This window comes from Pezoporus wallicus, unplaced genomic scaffold, assembly GCF_028554395.1.
Source record: "Pezoporus wallicus isolate ANWC-B61680 ecotype Strahan unplaced genomic scaffold, APGP_CSIRO_Pwel_v1 contig_5069, whole genome shotgun sequence".
Taxonomy (NCBI): Eukaryota; Metazoa; Chordata; class Aves; order Psittaciformes; family Psittacidae; genus Pezoporus; species Pezoporus wallicus.
Window position 1 is genome coordinate 3,347,377 of NW_026642361.1, and position 20,368 is coordinate 3,367,744.

The following is a 20,368-nucleotide window of genomic DNA, read 5'->3' on the forward strand; positions in this document are numbered from 1 at the left end:
CCTAAATCCTGAATTTCCACACACAGAGTCTGTCATATTTACTGAATTTGGTAACGAATTGAACTGATAAAAAAATTGTACTCACCACAGTAGTAATGAGGACAACAGTAATGTATGGTATTAAGGTCTACAGTGAGAATTTCCCCCTCATTACACAAGGGAACAGGCTCAATACAGGATTCACAAACTAAATTAAAAAAAAAAGCAGACAAAGTTTTCAATACTAAAATGTTAGCACATGTGGCTTCCATATAATAAGCTATATAACAAGTCATATTATGTTTGTTACTTGGATAATAGAGCTTTTATGGATTGACATTCAAATATAAAACCGGTAGTAGTATGTTCAAAATTATGTTTGAAAAAAAAAATCCCAAAACTGAAGAATAACTTATGCTTTAGCCAGCCTGACCTGTGTGAAATCCCACTGACCTCTACATGAATTCCTGACTTAAATGATTAGGTTTAGAACTATAGACTGGTTTTGTAAATACTTCACTATTCCTTAATCATAAAAAATATTAGAGGATTCTTACCACACAGGTAAGAGAAACAACAGGGATCTTCCTGTTTTGCTTCCACAATAAATTGATCTTCTCTGCAGTCCAGGTGGGAAGCATTGAAACAAGCTGAAGGATCACATTCTGCAGGATGTGAAATAAACACTGTTCTAAAAACAGACACAGAAATAATACTAAAAGGATAGATAAAAGATATTCTTCATCTACCCCAAATTATCTGTAAGTCAAAAGTGACACAAAACACAAGCACAAGAAAATATTGGCATGTGGGAAAAAAAAGAGTCATTGCCTGGTGCTATTTACAGTGTCTCCCTCTGTTAACAATTAAAACAACTTGTAAGGCAGGTTTTCGTACAACATATAATACAAGCGTGGAAAATGTCCCAGAAACTGTGTATTTGTGTTTCCCTTACCACATCGGTACTGTGGACAGCAGGACAGGGGATGGTAACCTGCCACTAATTTTTCACTGGGTTTGCATGTTGGAATAATGGTGTCACACAATGAGATGTTACATTCTGTGGGATAAAAAAACAATTTTGACACATTTGAACAGAGATGAGTGCCAGTTCTATACCTCAAGATGTATATACCATTCAGTATAGAGATTCACAAACTACAAGCAGCCCAAGTCAGCTTAAAGTGTACTCCATACCATCCTGTAGACCTCCAAGCTCAACCTAGGGCTGGTGGAACTCCAACCACGTGGCACTGTGCAAGCACAGTTATATCCCTCTTAAAGCAGGTATTTGCCTACACTGCTTCCTACACATGAAGCCAGCTAAAATGTCACAGTGAAAATACTCCCTTAACAAATTGACAGTTCAGTGTTGGTTACAGGTGTGCAATGAGCAAAAGCATATCAGTTTGACCGTTTGTGCTGATTTTCCTTGAAGATGATATGAGAAATTAGCATCTTTTAATTAACATTTTAGGAGCAATGAGCTTATTCCTTAACCGTGGCTAGACAAAATATTAGTATTCAGTGACCAGCTCACAGAATCCTGCTTCTGTGAAACAGCAGTAGGTCAGAGGATACTGCTCTTGATACCAAAGCATTAATAAGAAAAGTGAACAGGCTCTGATGACTGCCGCAATTACCAAACTACTTCTATCATCAAGTATTTATTAATTTATTTTGAAATTCAACTGAAGAGCTTCAAAATTCATTTTGAACAGAAGATTTGTTTCACAAGCAGACTGCCAAGAATGAAAAAAATATATTATTTCAGTGAGTCAGTTCTTACAAAGTAAAGCAGCCTGCTTTGCTGGCCCAAGCAACTGCAAGTACCTAAAAAACACTTCTGAAAAATGCTACCTTGGACCCCTGTCTAAAGATCATCCTCTGCCACTGAATGTCAAGCACTTAATCTTATACTTCTGTTACTGAAAATAAGTGTGGTACATACCACAAACTTTCTTTGGACAGCAAGCTTTTTCTTCGATGACATGGACAATAACTTCCCCTTCTCTTTCACAGACCGGTAGTGGATCCTCATTGCATTCAGGTTCTACAGAAACAATGCTTCCATTTTCTAAACAGTTGTACATGCAACAGCCTCTCATGGACCCATTCCAGATCTCCCCAGCAGAGCGGGGTTGTCCTTTGTTATCTGTACATGCTGAGAGAAAAAACATTATATACCTTTATTAAATAGAGAGTGCAGATTTCCTGCAAGCAACTATGAATTCCATAGAAGCATTTCATAAAATAAGAGTACTGTGGAGCATTATGATCAAGGAATCCAAGAAAAGATGATGACCTCAAAAAGTCCAAATGAGCAAAGGCTTCACTATGGGTGAAAATAAATACTGAGTGTGAGGGAAAGAACCTGCTCATGCTGTTCCTTCCAGAGTAATCTAGGAAAGAAAACCTGGGTGCTATGAAAGAATGACCATTATTTTTCCCTGACAGAAGTACATCACCATTGGCTCTTGAATCCAAGTGCACTGAAAGCTCAAACTGGAGAGATAGGTGAAGGCTGTGTTGAAGGGAGCTATACAACATCACACTTACTGAGGACTGGCAGGGAACTTAAAACATCACTTCTTGTGAGCTGCAGTTAATATTAACATATCTACGAAACTGCCCTCTCCTGCAGCACTTACTACATTTTTCTTCTGGTATACAGAGGTCAGAGTCTGTTCTATGCAGAATAGTGCCATTTCTACAAACACAGTCCTCCCTTAAGTAGGAACAGGGAGAATCTTCATAGAACCATTTATTCAAGCATGTCTTGGCTTCACAGGGTTGCACACAAGGCTGGTATTCCTTGCCCTCGGGACAACTCAGTGCTGCAAGTAATAAAAAAAAGGCAGTGAGTGCTGCTGTTCTTTTAGCATTTAATTGGACTAACAGGTAGTAAGAACAAGCAAGTGTATCATAGAAAGCATGCATTTATATTTCTAACAGTATTTTAAGAAACTAATTCAATCAAGATTAAAACTGATTCATGATACTTTGACTTAAACAATACATCTTAATAACTTTTACCCTGATTTACTAATGCTGTGATAGAATGAGATGATACTCACAATAACAATAGAAAAAGAATATTTTTAACTCATCACTAAACACTGCAGCGGTATAAAGCCACTCTGGGGTATAGAACATAGCTATCTGCTTACAACAGTAATCAGGTGTCCTCCATTTAATGCAGATGTTGTGCTTGTTGCATAAAGCCGCATATGCAGAAAGTGCATCACACTCATAATTCCAAAAATTGGTACTGTTGATCCACATTTTCTCACAAAACTCCCGTGGTGACACCTGGGAACATATTGTAATTGAGAATTAACAAGTGGAAGAGCTTTCTGCAATTAAATCACTAATTACAAGAAATAATACAACTGCAAGGGAAAAAATCATGTGCATTGTCTGAAGCAAAAAAAAAAAGCATTTTTTTCCGGAACACTCATTCTGCAAAACTTCAACTGACAGAATTTTTTTATACTCATTAGTAGGCAAAGAAGACAGCCCTAATGACATTGTCACACCACTTTCGCAGTTACCGCCCTGTCACCTAGAAGTCAACAATCTCAGCTAAGCTTTGCTGCTATACCTTCCATAAATTCCTGCTGTAAATGAATTATTACTGAGTGCTCTGTTTCTGTGTCTGCAGAAGACCCAATAGCCTGTGCCTATTGGGTCTGAATGCAGGTGGTGCAACCAATCTTTTTTCTGTTCTTATTTTTACAGGCTTGTAAAAAGGTGGAAAAGTCAGATTTTTCCTGTTTACTATGGTGCTGCAGCCCAGCTTTCCCTATGGTTTCAGCAGTCTTCAAGCAGTCACTCACTTTGCCATAAAGTTAATTGCCCTGATGATTGTTTCCTAGCTTTGTCCAGTTGCTTCATGCCTGTGAAGAGTCCAGTTTGCTCTATCCACTCTGGCTCTACCTCCATCATGTATGTGAAAGAAAACAAATTTCCTAACGGATGAAAGTCCTTGGCAGTTTTGATCCTGTGTCATGTTTTGCTATGAACTAGTAAAAGATGCAATTGTACTGTATTTGTGGCTATGAGAGTTCTCTTGGAAGCATTTATGAAGTAGGAATTCTGACTATTCAGATTCCCTTTATTTATTTTCAAATGAGATGTGTTAAAACAGTTATGAAAAGCATTCTGCTACCGGCTGGTGCTATTCTCCCTTCTTGATTCCAAACTGCTTATCACTGCTCCCTCCCATTAAGTTTCTGTGACTAATATCACAGTATGCTAGAGATTGGAAGGGACCTCAAAAGATCATCTAGTCCAATCCCCCTGCCGGAGCAGGAACACCTAGATAAGGTTACACAGGAATGTGTCCAGGCAGGTTTTGAATGTCTCCAGGGAAGGAGACTCCACAACCTCCCTGGGCAGCCTGTTCCAGTGTTCCATCACCCTCACTGAGAAGAAGTTTCTTCTCAAGTTTAAGTGGAACCTCTTGTCTTCCAGTTTGTACCCATTACCCCTTGTCCTATCATTGTTTGCTACTGAGTAGAGCCTGGCTCCATCCTCGTGACACTCCCCCTTTATATATTTCTATACACTAATAAGGTCACCCCTCAGTCTCCTCCAAACTGTAAAGACCCAGCTCCCTCAGTCTTTCCTCATAAGGGAGATGCTCCACTCCCTTAATCATCTTGGTTGCCCTGCGCTGGACTGTCTCCAGCAGCTCCCAGTCCTTCTTGAACTGAGGGGCCCAGAACTGGACACAATATTCCAGATGCGGTCTCACCAGGGCAGAGTAGAGGGGAAGGAGGACCTCTCTCGACCTACTAACCACCCCCCTTCTAATACACCCCAGGATGCCATTGGCCTTCTTAGCCACAAGGGCACAGTGTTGGCTCATGGTCATCCTGTCGTCCACTAGGACCCCCAGGTCCCTCTCCCCTACACTGCTCTCTAACAGGTCGTTCCCCAACCTACACTGGAACCTGGGGTTGTTCCTGCCCAGGTGCAGGACTCTACACTTTCTCTTGTTATATTTCATCAAGTTACTCCCTGCCCAACTCTCCAGCCTGTCCAGGTCTCGCTGGATGGCAGCACAGCCTTCTGCCGTGTCAGCCACTCCTCCCAGCTTAGTGTCATCAGCAAACTTGCTGATAGTACACTCAATTCCCTCATCTAAATCATTGATGAATATATTAAATAATACCGGTCCCAGTACTGACCCTTGAGGCACTCCACTAGTTACAGGCCTCCAACTAGACTCTGCCCCATAGACTACAACTCTCTGGCTTCTCTCCTTCAGCCAGTTCACAGTCCACCTCACTACCTGATCATCCAGACCACACTTCCTCAATTTAGCTGTGAGGATGCTGTGGGAGACTGTGTCAAATGCTTTGCTGAAGTCAAGGTAGACCACATCCACCGCTCTGCCATCATCCATCCACTGTGTTATTTCCTCATAAAAGGCTAAGAGATTGGTCAAGCATGATTTCCCCTTGGTGAAGCCATGTTGACTGCCCCTCATAACCCTCTTATCCTCGATATGCCTTAAGATAGCACTAAGGATAAGGTGTTCCATCACTTTCCCAGGGATGGAGGTGAGGCTGACCGGTCTATAGTTACCCGGGTCCTCTTTCTTGCCCTTTTTGAAGACTGGAGTGACATTTGCTTTCCTCCAGTCCTCAGGCACCTCTCCTGTTTCCCAAGACTTGGTAAAGATGATGGAGAGTGGTCTAGCAATGACTTCCGCCAGTTCCCTCAGCACCCGCGGGTGCATCCCATCTGGACCCATGGATTTATGGATGTCCAGATTGCTCAACCGGTCTCTAACCCATTCCTCATCGACTAAGGCAAACCGCTCCATTGACCTGACTTCATCTAAGGTCTCAGGGGTACAGGGCTCTTCAGGACTGCCTGCAGCAGAGTAGACAGAGACAAAGAAGGCATTCAGTAACTCTGCCATCTCTGTATCTTCTGTCACCAGGGCACCCATCCCGTTCATCAGTGGGCCTACATTGCCTCTGGTGTTAGTTTTATCTTCCATGTATTTGAAAAAGCTCTTTCTGCTGTCCTTGACCCCTCTCGCCAGATTTAATTCTAAGGAGGCCTTAGTCATCCTAGCTGCCTTCCTACATCCTCTAGCAGCAGCCTTATATTCCTCCCAAGTGGCCAGCCCCTCCTTCCATGACCTGTAAACTCTCCTCTTCCACTTGAGCATACCCAGCAATTCCCTATTTAGCCACGCAGGTCTCCTGGCCCTCTTCCTTGACTTCCTACGCGTCGGGATGCTCCGATCTTGAGCTCGGAAAAAGCAATCCTTGAATGCCAACTATCTTGGGCCCCTTTACCTTCAAGCAGCCTTGCCCATGGGATTTCCCCTAGCAATTGCTTGAAAAGGCCAAAGTTTGCCCTGCTAAAGTCCAGGGTTGCAATTCTACTTGCTATTCTACTGGTCCTACCACACAAGATCCTGAATTCCACCATCTCGTGGTCGCTGCAACCAAGGCAGCCCTCAACCTTTACTGCTTCGACCAGACCCTCCTTGTTAGTTAATCTTCAAACAAACAAACAAACAAATAAATAAACATCAAAACTCTTTAACCCCTTCCTTTCAGAACTTCATCAATTTTTTCTACCTGTGGAAAGTGGGGAGAGGGCTTGGAAGTTTGAAGGAAGGGGCTCAGCTGCCTGCAATACCTTTAACAGTATTTGTGATGAAAACTGAAGAGTATCACAATACAAACTAATGATGGAAAGGCAGAACATGAAGAAGTGAATCAGGAATCTGGACACATCTATCTCTGAGAAGTAATGGCCCCCTTGAGTAATTAATCCTTTCACTTTGTATTACTTGGGGAAAGTAATTCCTTATATAGGGTTCCTTATATAGGAAAGCAGTTGTGCTGCACTACCGACCTCTAGTGGTAGTCTGTGTGCTACAGCTAATATCCCTATTAGAAAGTACAGTGCACAGAAACAAAAGATAATGCTTTCTGTAAGAAATGTCACCAAATTGTCAACATAATAGTAAGTATATCAAAATTTAACTGGAAATGTCTTCAGTTCAATCAGTCTCAGGCTGCATGAGTTGCTGATGTATGCAGCAGAAGCATGAGGCTTTCTTTTCTAGTGACCCGTGTCAAGCATTTATTAAAAATTGAATTATTATTTGGAATGTTCTTCTGTTGAGATGGTGATCTGATGTCTCTCCTTTGAGCTTTTCCTACTAAATAATTTAAGACCGTAATAGCACAGGGATCCATATGTATGTATGTTTACAACAGACAGTATGACAAGAGTATTAAAGCCAAAATGATAGAGGTATTAAAGCCACCAATCCAGTTGTCAGCTCATGGAAATAAGCAATACATAAAAAATATACATATCTCTCTTGCTCTTTTCTTAACTATAAATCTTTAATTTGCACCTGGAATTTCTCTGATCTTCATACTCACTTTCTCATGACAAGGGATGAAAGTGCTTCCATTCAACAGTCCCATACAGTATGTACAGTTATCTTCAGTACAGTTTCTTACTGGCCTCCGGGTTGTTACATCAAGTGATTTCTCAATTTCCCAACTCCTAATGAACACTTCAATTTCCTCCATGTTTGTAATTATGGTCCTGTTTTGCATTTTCAGATCATCAGTAGGGTCTCCATTACACACCCCTGGGGACAGAGCATCGCATTCAAAGTACAAACAAACATGCCATATTACTTCCTTTGGGAAAGAAAACCACTGAAAAAAAACTCCACCTAAACCCCTGAAATCTGCTGGCTACCTGAATTCATTACTGTATGTATTCTGTTGATTAATCAATGAAAACATATCTTCCTATAAGCTGTCCTGGGTTCAGCAGTAGCAGTCATTTTTCTCCTTCTCAGTAGCTGGTGCAGTGCTGTGGTTTTGACTTTTGGCCTGGGAACAGCACTGATAACACCAATGGTTTTAGTTGGTGCTCCGTAATCTTACTCTGACCAAGGACTTTCTGAGTCTCATGCTCTTCCAGGGAGGAGGGGAAGCCAGGAGGAAACAAAGACAGGACACCTGACCCAAACTAGCCAAAGAGGTATTCCATATCACAGCACGTCATGCCCAGTATACAAACTGGCGGCAGTCACCTGGAAGGGCTAGATCACTGCTTGGGTCAGGCTGGGTCCCGGTCGGCAGGTGGTGAGCAGTTGTATTCTCTTCCCTTGTTATTTCCTTATCATTATTATTATTGGTGGTAGCAGTAGTGATTTGTGTTATACCTTAGTTACTGGGCTGTTCTTATCTCAGCCCATGGGAGTTGCAGTCTTCTGATTCTCCTCCCCATCCCTCCGGGAGTGGGGGTGGGGAATAGGGGGAGTATGCAAGTGGCTACTTGGTTCTGGGTTACCGGCTGGGCTTAAACCACGGCAGTGTAACAAGTCTTTAGTGACAAAATTTTAATAGTCATAACAGTGTTTTACATCCCAACAACTAATTAACCAAGGTTCCTTTATCCTTTTTCACTTTCTTTCCACATTGCTAACCACACCGTAAGTGCTTGCCTTCATGCTTCCAGCCCTGTATCCTGATACCCTCCAGGGTCCCTTGTAGGACTGGGTTAGCCTCACATGACAGGTTGTTATTCTCGGCAGCATGGAAAAACACAGAAGGTGGCATTTGCATAAGGAGCATTTGATGGTAGCACCACTCTCCAATATTCTTAACACTTCTGCTTCTTGCTGCTGCCCTAATGCCATCCCACAAATTGTGGTGGTGTTAGAATTTGTAGGGTGATGCTAAAAAATACAGCTTTAAAAATAAAGCCATTGTGCCACATAGTCCCACAGTTTTTTCAGTTTGAGAAGGAGAGGATAGGAGAATCCCAGACAGGAACAAAAGGCAGAGAATAGAAAAGAAGCGCTAAAAGAGGCTTCAGACTTCATGGCAAAATATCAGGTAGAGCAACACTTCACAGCAGAGATTGGATTTGTCTGCAGAGTCTTCCTCTTTCTTTCCATGGCACGAGTAACTATTCTATAATCCTTCCTACATCCTACCTTCCTACCACATCTTATCCCAATCTTTTTCAGTGTGCACGGAGAAGATGGCATGATACTGGAAAAAGAGCAGAGCCAGCATTCACCTTCTCTCAGTAGATCTAGGACAACTTTCATTCAAGCAGAATACAGCAATTGATTTTCAACTTATTTTGTTTACAGCTATATTTAAACCATACCTGTATTGGGTTTTGTTTGCTTTTTAAACTGAAAGCGATTTAAAATACTATAAAAATTTCATTTTCCTGTTCAATTTGGGGTAGACTGTAAAATAACAATGCACCAGAAAGTGAGCATGCATGACAGAATTAGAGTAACTCAAATATTTGCTTACAATTTTCCATATAATTCCTACTAGCAGAGTTATAAGAAGGCAATCAGGGAAGTCTGAAACATGCTCAATTTAGTATCACTGTAAGTCTGAGACATGTCAGCACAGTTTTGGACCCTAGATCCAACCTTAACAGGTCTCCGTTTGGATTCACTATCCTCAGGGGACTTGGACCCTTCCCAAAATATGCCTTTTATCAGTATTTGCATACTGATAAGCTGCCACTGCTAACATCTGTTATCCTTTTCTTTCATAATCACTGAAATATACCGTCACTACCTGAACTTCTTCAGCAGCCAGTTCTCCATTGAAAATTTTACCCTTTTCTTTACCTGACTTCAACAATATTCTTAAATGCAGGCAGTGATGAGTACAGTTTTTTAAAGTTAATTAGGTACAATCTAATGATCATTCCTTGCTCTGCAAAACAGAGTGCTTTGAAACAGAGCTACTGATTTACTATTATTAATAGAATTTCACAAGCGCACCTCAAATAGGATTGTCAGCGTAGTTAATGGAGGTCAAAAGGATAGCTATAGGGACAGCAGGTCACAGACACAAAAGGCAGGTGTACATTTTCAACGGGAAATTATTAAACATAAAAAAGTCATAGCCTCACCACAAAGTCCTTCTGTCTTCATGGATGTGTTAGAGTGTAATCCATACTGTATATCGATGATGCCTGTAATGTGAGCCCACTTGATGCTAATACCAGCTGGGGTATTAACAATATATATTGCACCAGTATCCTGAATACTCAGTCCTTCCTTTGAAAATGGTAATGATTGAACTACAGAATCCACTACTACCTAAAATAAACCAAATACGGTTTAGAGATAAAAACAGATGGCAAAGATGCATTTTATGTCTCTACATTTTATAACAAAAGATATTTTTTACAGCCTCTGAAGCATGCAATAACAGACACAGTGCTTAAGTCACAGAGCTTCCTGTCAGTGCCATTTCCCATAGTGACAAATGAAGTAGGCATAAGAAAAAAAGATACAGAAATCTTTTCTAATTACAGAAGCAATAAATCTTTCTTATCACATATCATATGATAGAACAAAAAACCTCCACCCGCATTCATTTATTCAAACTTATCTGTTCTCACTTGTTACTATCAGGAAAGGCAGTTTAAGTATTTATCACATTTTGGAACATTTCTATTTGGGTTTTCTGGAAATACATCTCAAGTATAAATGCTTTTGCAGCTTCTCTAAAATCTCAAAAGAGCTTTGAAGTTTCATTTTGGATAAATGGCATATAAGTGGAGCATGGTGTCAGAAATATATATTCTTTGCTTCTAGCATACTATGAATTACTGGGAACCTGACCAGCAAAGTAATCCTAACCCTATAGTGCATTCATTATAAATCTAATCTACTGCATTCTACAACAGAATGAGCTCTCAGCTATCTTTTAAGTGTGCACATGATATATACATGACATATACTCACTTTTCTTGCTAAACGATTGATAAGTAATTGATATGTGCCTGTTGTTACATTTAATTTCTTAAAACAGAGCCCCGAAGTGCTTGCAGGGGGAACCTTAAAAGAAAAGTGACAAACAAGTTCAGTTACTATTTATTTTCTAATTGTGTACCAGTGCCATAGGGAATTTTTTTAAGATGTGCAATAATGACGTCTTTTATAATTAGTAAAAGAAAAAAGTACTCACTAGTTTTCTTATTGAATTTGCACTCTGAAAAACATTAGAAAGAGATTAGAAGTGCAATAATAATCAGCAGCATTCTTATTTGGCAAAAATAGGTTGACTGTTTTCTTTAAGTTCTACAACCAGCTGTATAATTGAACTAATTTAATATATTCCTTATAAACAATAAAAATACACATTTCCCAGCTAATGCAGCTTTCTGTGAATTATTTTTGTGAACTTTGTATGAACTATTTTTAGAAACTTGATTTGCTTGTTAAAGATTTAAATCAAAGGGATTTATGTGGAAAATAAGACAGAAAAGATAACACCATGACCTGAACAAGCTGAATTAAAAATACAACAGATATGCCAATAAAATCTGCTGCCCTAACTCTGATAAAACTGCTACTTTACCAAGGCATCCTCCTGCACAAGATGTAGCTCATACTTACCGTACCTCAGCTAGCTTTTAGCTGAACAGCTTTAACATTGAAAGCAACTCATTATCAGTATCACAAGATTTAGCATATGCTGCAAGGCCCTTTCAAAAAGTATTTCTTAGAGAACCACAGCTGCAGACTTCTAAAGCACATCTGCTTCCATGAGCTGTGTTCACACCTTTAGTCTGCAACCAAGAAACAGTGAAGGGAGAAATTTAAAAGAAAACCTCTAAAACAGTGTAAGACTCGGGACTTAAAATTCATGTGTACAGTTCCCCCAGTGAGAGTACATAAGAGAGCAAGTAAGGATGGAAAGGAAAGAATCCTGATGGAGTTCCTCATCAGGAACTTCTTTATCCACAAACCGAAGATGGAAATGTAAGCCAGTTGTTCAAGGGCTACATAAATTAGGACTATGGACAGTGCAAAGGAGGGTATGCAAAGACCCTAAGGATGAGACTGACCTGACCTAAACTGACAGTCTAAAAATAAAGTGGCTGGATCCCCTCTGTAGGCAATGCAGTGAGTTGGACAACTACAAAGGACAGCTCTTTACACTAATCCCAAAACGATTAATACCTTCCTAAAATAACTACAACAGATTTCAGTGGCTATTCAAAGTATTTTAGCATTTTTGCCATACTGTAAATTATAAATTCAAGTCCTCGGGAAGCTTTGTAGGTGGAGAACCTGAATGGAGACATGCAGATACAGAAGCTACGTCACCCTAACTAAGTTAAAAGGAACCTACATTTGAATTTCGTTATAACATAATACAACAATTACTGTTTAACCTGAGATAAAATTCTTTGATCTAGAGAGCATGATTAACATGTTCCTTGAATATTAAATAACTTGCCATTTTTCAAAGGGTATGGCTTTTATCTGTAAGTTTTAACTGATAAAGTTTAGCAGAATTTCAGTCTTACAACACAAAAATGCAAGACAATTATTGCAGAAATGCAAGAATCTTACCTGATTAGCAGGACATTTTTCAATATGAGCAACAATAATTTCTCCTGGTAACTTGACTAAAATGTAGGAAGCCATATTACAGAGGGCTATGTTGTTTCCATCAAATGTGATAACACTCAGTTCAGACAGTACAGAACATTGACCTAAAAAAGAACTGTCATTTAATGAGATTCCCACAAAACCATATACAGGGCATTTCTAAAAACCCTCCAATTTAGCAATATTTTCTCTCTCTCCCTCTGAATGTTCATATATATATATATACTGATGACCTTGTTCTGCAGACAGCATACTGAACCAAAAGCAGAAGGAAGTGTCTTACATTACTCAGTGGAAATAGTTTAACCTATTAAGCTATGTGCCCAGAGTAAAAGTTTAAATTGGTGAAAATTTTCACTTAAGTCAATGTTTTACAGTCAAGGTCATTGAATCCGTACATTGTGAAATAAAATACATGCATTAAAATGTATACAATTTTGAGCTACTGATAACAAGATGCTGATCTGTCCTATCTTGAGACAGATATTTAAAAGTGCAATATGGGTTTCAATAATGCTGCAATGTTATTAATGTGACTCCTTTGTGGCTTTTTTGTTCCCTTGGCAGACAGCCATCTGCCAGTTTCTGTAGTTTCTAAGTATGAGTAAAAACTGCAGTTAGAGCTAACTGAAATTTGGGGGTTCTGTCTTGCAGAAATGACAGTATTTAATTTATTCCTTCACAAAATGTTGAAATCTGAACGTTTCTACTGATAGAAATTCTGAAAAGAGAGTCAGCTGGAATATGCTGATGTTCATGTTGCAGATTTCATTTTAATGTTTTGATTCAAAAGAAAATATTTTGACTCTCTTGAATTCAAAGATACCAAAAGTTTCAGTATATTTTATTCTGTTTTGCTGATGAACAGTTCTTTTAAATTCATGTCAGTATTCAACCTCATATTCCCACTGTAATAAACCCTTAATTTATTACTTGAAATTTACAGATCAAGGCTCTATGTTGTATTTAAAAATAAAACAGTAACTTACAAGGACATTCCCATTCTGGGCAGCAACTATCAGAGTTAACTTGAACCGGCATTCCTCGAAAACCACAGTCTGGCTTCTGCACATCCTTAAGGCAGTTCCTTGAAAGGTTGTATAATATCCAATCCATATTAACACATACATAGTGGCTACATTTGTCAACAGGTTCAAGGTATCTTGGCTGTCATATAAGGAAAAAGCAACCAGAATCAACCTTACGTTCATTGCCCTTACAGAGTCCAAGCGACCACTTGTTCATCACCCTGCTCTGAGACAGAATCAGCATGACTACAAGACTCCTCATTAGTTATTTTGGAATGAATTGCTTTTTTGTGACAGGTGACAAGGATGCACATCCCACACCCACACCCCTCCTGCTCCATCTAGGTTTGGTGGAATGCAAAACATTGTGCACTGAGGCTACATGTTATATTCAGCAATAATCTGAAGCATTTTAAAAAAATACAGAATCATCCGTTCCCATAATTTTAAGCCCTATAACAAAGAATCAAATGGAAAAAGGAAAGGTGGAGTGAGATTATGCAGAAACAAAAACATCCTATGGTTTATGGTTTTGTCTACAGCTCAAAAATGTGTTTTCCTATCTAGAATCAGCACATAGCTTTAAAAGTCTTACATCCGAGTTGCAGAATATACTACGGCAGTATAGGAGCAACGATACTGCAATCATCTAAGAATAGTTGCATATTTTAAAACAGACAAATGAAAACAAAATCAGGTGATTTTTAAAGCTCTGGTATTACATACATAGCATAACACAATGGACTGCAAAGCAGTATCTATTTTAACACATAGGAGCAAGTAGAACTGATCATACCACACATTCAGAAGATGTAGACATCAGTGTATGCATCATTGTACCAAAGGAAGCCTTGTCAGCTACAGCTGTCATTGTTTCTGTGCTTGCCAGAGAACTTAGTGTTTCCACAGGCTCTGGAGAGGAAGGCAGAGACATTCCACCACTAGAATGAGATAAATCTACTACAGTTCTGGTCTGAAGCTCTGTGGGCTCTGTTAAACTGAAATAAGGTTTAATGGATTTCTGTGTTGGGATATTTGACCAATCTGATATTATTACATCTGGGACTCCAGAAGCAGAGAGATTTTTTACTGTGGTTATGTTTCTTGGGAAAGGTGAACTCTGAACTGGAGATACTGTCAAATAAGACAGGGAAGATTTCTCAGTTGTGGTTGACTTTGTCTTGGTAACATTTCTTTGCTCATGTGAAATCTGACCACTTTCTAAAACATCCCCAGTTCTTTCAAATGAGGTTGCATATTTAACTTCTGAAGCTGCAAGTGAGGTACTCTTTGTCTGTGATAATGGACTTGTAGTACCAGTTGTTTTCATAATCATAATTTTTGGAGTCTCTTTAGTGCTCTGTGAAACCTGAGTCACTGCAGGTGTAAATAAAGATCTGTGTGACACATGCATGGATGTTTCTGTGGTGGTAGGAACTGAAGCTGAAGCCATATAAAACTCCAAATCGGCAACAAAAGAATCAGTGGTTTTTGTAGTAATGCTAGAGGCCACAGTAGTGACAGAAGCAAAACTGCTTGAAGAGCTAGGTGGTATTTTTGCAAAAATATAAGGCACTTTTAAGGATGTAGCATTCACTGTTGTGTTCTTGATTGTTGGTGTAGTGGATTGAGTGATGATTCCAGCAGATATGGCTGATATTGTTCCATCTTCTGAAGAACTTACCGAAGAGCTCTGTTTTCCTAGAGAAACAGTAGAGATACAAGTGTTCTTAGGAGGAGGTGAAGACACAGAGACCCTACTGGACTGGCTTTCTAAAGTGGCTTCAGGAGTTGTAGGCATTGGAAAAGGGGGCATTACAATGGATGTTTTTAGTGCTACTGAAAGGCTGAAAACCTTATGTTTGAAATGAATGCAGAAGAATCTACAGAAGTTACAAAGTCTATAATTGGGCTTTTTGAGGTTCCTTGTGTATCAAAGATGAAACTGACATTTGGGTAGCAGTTATATTTTGTGTTAATGATGATGTCCTACTGTCTGTGGGGATCAATGAAGAGCTTGCAGTAAGAAGATGTCACATACAATTGTATGGATGTTGATAACAAAATATCAACAAGATTTGTTGACAAGAAATAAAGATGATGACCTTGTAAAAGAAGGATCTTTAGGAATGAAATCGCCTGAACTTTGTACCACAACGTCAGTTTTCATGTCTGTCTGTGAACAGTTTGGGTAATCTGTTACTTCTGAAGCGGTTATTAATGTAGCATTTAGAGGTAATACCAGTGTCCTAAGAGGGAAGACTGTAGACATAATCGATTTCATTAGCTTTTTTAGAAATGGATGATGCTGAAAAGGGATCAGTGTGCATTATGTATTTTCCTTCTGCTGAGGCTTTACTTGCTATAGACATATCAGGGTTTATCGGATTGACGGGAAAAGTGGAAACTGAGGAAGGTACTTTGTAAAGACTTTCAGAGGCAACGGTGACATTCACCATAGTTTTTGGTTCCAAGGAGGTAATCAGAGAACACACTGTTATAGATACTGTGCATGTTACAGAAGGACCCAAAGAAGTATTTACAGGAATTTGAGAAGCAACTTGAGGTGAGGATACAGCCACTATGGGGAAAGTAGAAGAAATGCTGCCTTTTATTAAAGGAGATACCTGCTTGAGAACTGAAATTTCCACTAAAGATAAAAATGGCTTTGGAGAAAAACTAGCTAAAGAACTTGCATTTAATGATATCAGAGAAGTTTTAGACAAGGGTTTTGCTATTTCAAAATATGAAACAGTAGCTAATTGAGAAAAACCTGTTTCAAAGTTAGCAAATCTAGTAGTCAGAATCTGGGGAGAGGCTGAATTCAGTACAGAAACGCGTGTTAGGTGAACTGCAGTTTGACCAGTGCCAGACCTAGTTCTAACAGACAAAGTAGATATAGGAGATATAGTAGATGTGCTTAGTGGCAGCTGTGAACCTAGAAGAAATACATGTCTTGTGAAAGTTGCTCTGTCAGCCAGCAAAACAGTAAAAGGCACTTCAGAGGGTACTGCTGCTCCCTTAGAATGATTTACTGAAGGAATCCTACTCTTCCCAATCCCTGGAGGTAGCTCAGAAGTGACAAAAGATGGCTTGGAGGTTAAAGATGTTAATAATGAGGTAGGGGGGAACAGTTTCTAGCTGAGTGGTTGATGTTTCAGGTGGAAATGCAACTACAACTAGGGGAGTAGGTGTCAATAACACATAATGTGTTGTAAAAGGACTTGCACTGAGTGGGGTTGTTGGACTTGCTATTGTAATGGATAAAGTTATAGATTCAGCAGAAATGACACTACGTGATGTGACTGCTGAGGCTTGAAGAGTTGCTGGAAAATCTATTGGAGAGGTGAGTGTGGAAAGGACAGTAGGGCTGGCTGTGCTGTGAAGTACATCGAAAGGCTCCACTTGATAATGAAAACATTGAATAGATGGCTGAATTAGATGCTTCCAATGAATAAGCGTCTGTGACGGGCTGTGCCGATGTATTCATTCCCCTTAAAGCTGTGTTTGCTTTCATGGTTATTTTGCCTGTCACATCAGCATGGGTTGACTTAGTCCCTGAAGTAACAAATAAAGGAGGTGTCTGAGAACACTCTGTGGTAGTACCCGTGTGAGAGATTAGCAATGAAGGTTTTGTTCCAATTGCTGATTCTGTAGGTGCCAAAGGTATGCCTAAAAGGAAAAAAAAAGCATGTTCCAATGTCTTTCATAGATTATTGGTAAAGCAGAATAGCAACATCTATCTCTACTCAAGTCCCATTTAAACGTTAACAAATTAGAGCACCATTTTGCTAAGAAGGTAACTTGCCAGTGGTTCTAGGTTGTCTAATGCCTTTGAGAAACTCAGCTGATTCAGGTTTTCTAATTTTGTTTGCGAATGAAGTAGGTAATTTTTTATTATTAGTGACAATCTTGATTTTGCAAAGCAATTATAGAAGCAACAAGGGAATTCTATTGAGAATTCAGTATATGCAAGATAGTAAAACATTTTGAACAAATAAATCTTTGGAAGATAGCATACTATGAGGTAACTTTGCACTAGCAAATATCAACCAATGTATTTAATTTGAAACTTGTAAAATAAAATAGGAGACAGTATTAAATGTAATTGTTATGTTAAAAGAATACTGTTTCCCAGAATAAGCAAATAATGTGGTGTCATCACAAGTTATCATTCAAGTTATGAAATAGTTGCACTGAATTTGTTACTGGTGGCTTATAAACTGAAAAGTCTGAACTTTTCACCACAGCATTTCCTCCATTTGGGATCTTTGTCTTATACACACATGATATACTAGCACAGTGCATAGTCAAATATAGTTGCAATTAGTATAACGCCATCACAGAAGGTTAAATTTAACACAGTATTAGAGAAATTAAAGAAGTTAACTTTATCTAGGGCTTGTTTGGACGTAGGAGATTTGTTTTAGACTACTCAGAATGCAGTGTAAGTTCAATAGTAAAGTATTTATCAAAAAGTAGAATGTATATTTGGTTAAAACTTTTCCATGGATCTTTAGAGTAATTCATAAGATTAGACCAATATAATAAAGTATACTTACAGTCTTCTGGATAAACACATTTAAGTGTGACCTCATCAAGGATCATGTTTTTGGGACAGTATGGCAAGCATCCTTCAACCCTTTAAAACAGTGTATGGTTAATTCTAAAGCCACAGGAGAAAGGTAGATTAATTTTAACTTATTTTACTATGGCAAAATGAAACACTTGAATATCTTCTCCATCAGAGTTTAGAGAACGTTCCACTGTAGTGATGAACACAGCATTTGAGGCATGTAATGTCAAAAAGACATTGAAGAGCACAATTCTATTTCTAAATTGTTAATAATTATTTCTAAATTGTTAATAATCAATTATTTGCATAGACTGACAAGCATGATAGTTTTGGACCATTCTGCTTCCACAAACAGGAGGAAGTTCAGATCCCTACGCACAAAGGTTTTTCCATGGACACAGAAATTCTTGACAAGACTGCTGTCTTACCCAGGTATGTTCATTTGATACATTAAAATATTTAGACTGACTCCATAAAAAGTCTCATTCTTGTGCATTTTCAGCATGGAAGAGTGCAGGCAAGTCCATATAGTCCCTATTTCATTTGGGGAGAATTTTTAATGAGAAGGTCATGACGTTAACAACCAGTTTGCCCGTATGGAAAAAGGTAAGAATACCAACAGGGAAAGTTAGTTATACTAGTAATATTCCTAATCATAAACTGCATATGCCTAGGGAGGTCAGCTGAAATGCAAAATATCATTTCTTTTCCACCAGATTTTGCACTTGGCATTTTTCTTTTTAGTTTGTTGTGGTTCCAGACGTGCCAGGGGAGATCCGTGGAGACAGGAAATCTTATTACCGATAACAAGTTATCACCTGTGTGAAATCCCTCACATCATGCCAGTATCTATTATTATAAAGTTCCCTTCTCTTACAGAAGAGGGCGTAGTCTACCCTTACTATTTCTACAGGTTTTGCTCTCATGAACACCAGAAAGATGTAGTCATGTACAGCGTCGTGGGTTAGGATGTGAATATCAATCCATAGAAGGATATAGCCTTCATTTAACTTAATAGATTTCCACTCAGCCACTACCAGAAGCTAATCTCCTGGGCTATTATAGACTTTCTTGTTCTGGTGTTGAAAGGTCACATGTAAACAGGAAGGTATAGCATGAGAAACAAGAAGTTTTTTACAATTGTTTTCATATGACTTGTGAGACTTGCTCACAAGAGTGATACTGAAATCTGGATGAGTAAATACAAATGTATATTGCAGCTGCAGTCATTCTTAGAAAGCCTATGGTACGCGTGTTACAGAAATCAATAGGGTAGCAATACAAGCTTAATTTTACTTACGGAGGAAGGAATTTGCATGCTATTCCTTCAGGATCACTACAGGTTTTAACACAAGGATTAGCACAAGATTCATATCGCCACTCACACATTCTTCTATAAGGCACAGAGGCACGGAGTTCTGAGGAAGAAGAAAAAGGTATTATTTTTTTATTATGTAGTCAATAAACAGTAAATTTATAGTCTTTTTTATACTGTACAATGGAGTTTTCAGAAAAAAATAAAAAATTAGAGAAATTCTTGAGAACTTATGAATATGTGAGATTTTGGTCATTATCAGTTTCGTCTTTTATATTCAGTCAAGCTAAAAGACACTGAAACATCAAGTTTCAAGTTACAAACAGCTACTCACTTTTACAATATATTGTGTGTAAAGCCTTCAAAATCAGTTAAACATAGTGAAGGTACTGCAAAATGCAAAATTTACCTTCAATACTAAAGCTACTCAAACGTTTGAATTCTTCTGAATCATCATACTTTGCCACTTTAACACCAGATGAGGTGAGAATGATGAAAAAGCCTTTTTTACTGTGCAGTTCAAAGGCGCTGAGCCCTGGACTCCAGAGGCCCTGGTGGTGGAAGAAGGTGGCTCGTCTCTGAAAGGAGTCACTTGCCTGCCACTGCTCCAACCCAGCGGTTTCATTGTCATGTACATACAGAAAGTAGTTTGGTCTTTCAGCAGATTCAAGGGAAACGAGAGAGAGAGCTTCCACAAAAGAAAAGGAAATAAAAAGAATAGTAAAATTTTCACAGAAAAAAAACTTGAAAGTGAGATTAAAATCTATATATTGTCTGTTAAATGGTTCCTTTTTAAACAGCTGGTTTTCACAGGAAAATATTTCAGGTTTATGTAATAAACAAAAAACAAGTTTAGAAATGCAGGGTCTAAAGGAGACTTCAAATGATCACATAATCAGAAATCAGCAGAAAGCCAATCAGTTAGATCAAAACTATATTGTCTACTGCTACCAGCCTTTGAAATTATTCATAAGCAGTCTGAAACTGGGACTAGCTCAAATTGGGAGGCTTTTCTCGAA

The 20,368-nt window shown here is 38.8% G+C and overlaps 1 protein-coding gene across 1 annotated transcript in view; it reads right to left on the bottom strand.

The window, feature by feature from the left end:
* Positions 1 to 20,368, bottom strand: part of OTOGL (otogelin like) — a 97,647-nt gene that overhangs the window by 11,913 nt on the left and 65,366 nt on the right. Inside the window, exons 33-50 of the mRNA XM_057429354.1 lie at positions 19,759 to 20,037; positions 19,335 to 19,452; positions 18,021 to 18,100; positions 16,849 to 17,130; positions 15,818 to 15,964; positions 14,255 to 15,159; positions 13,420 to 13,597; positions 12,392 to 12,534; positions 10,998 to 11,021; positions 10,775 to 10,867; positions 9,934 to 10,123; positions 7,407 to 7,621; positions 3,150 to 3,291; positions 2,631 to 2,816; positions 1,931 to 2,143; positions 935 to 1,039; positions 537 to 644; positions 86 to 187 (exon numbers count right to left, since the gene is read on the bottom strand). Of these exons, the coding sequence (XP_057285337.1) occupies positions 86 to 187; positions 537 to 644; positions 935 to 1,039; positions 1,931 to 2,143; positions 2,631 to 2,816; positions 3,150 to 3,291; positions 7,407 to 7,621; positions 9,934 to 10,123; positions 10,775 to 10,867; positions 10,998 to 11,021; positions 12,392 to 12,534; positions 13,420 to 13,597; positions 14,255 to 15,159; positions 15,818 to 15,964; positions 16,849 to 17,130; positions 18,021 to 18,100; positions 19,335 to 19,452; positions 19,759 to 20,037 (3,510 nt within the window). The remainder of the gene's footprint in view (positions 1 to 85; positions 188 to 536; positions 645 to 934; positions 1,040 to 1,930; positions 2,144 to 2,630; positions 2,817 to 3,149; positions 3,292 to 7,406; positions 7,622 to 9,933; positions 10,124 to 10,774; positions 10,868 to 10,997; positions 11,022 to 12,391; positions 12,535 to 13,419; positions 13,598 to 14,254; positions 15,160 to 15,817; positions 15,965 to 16,848; positions 17,131 to 18,020; positions 18,101 to 19,334; positions 19,453 to 19,758; positions 20,038 to 20,368) is intronic.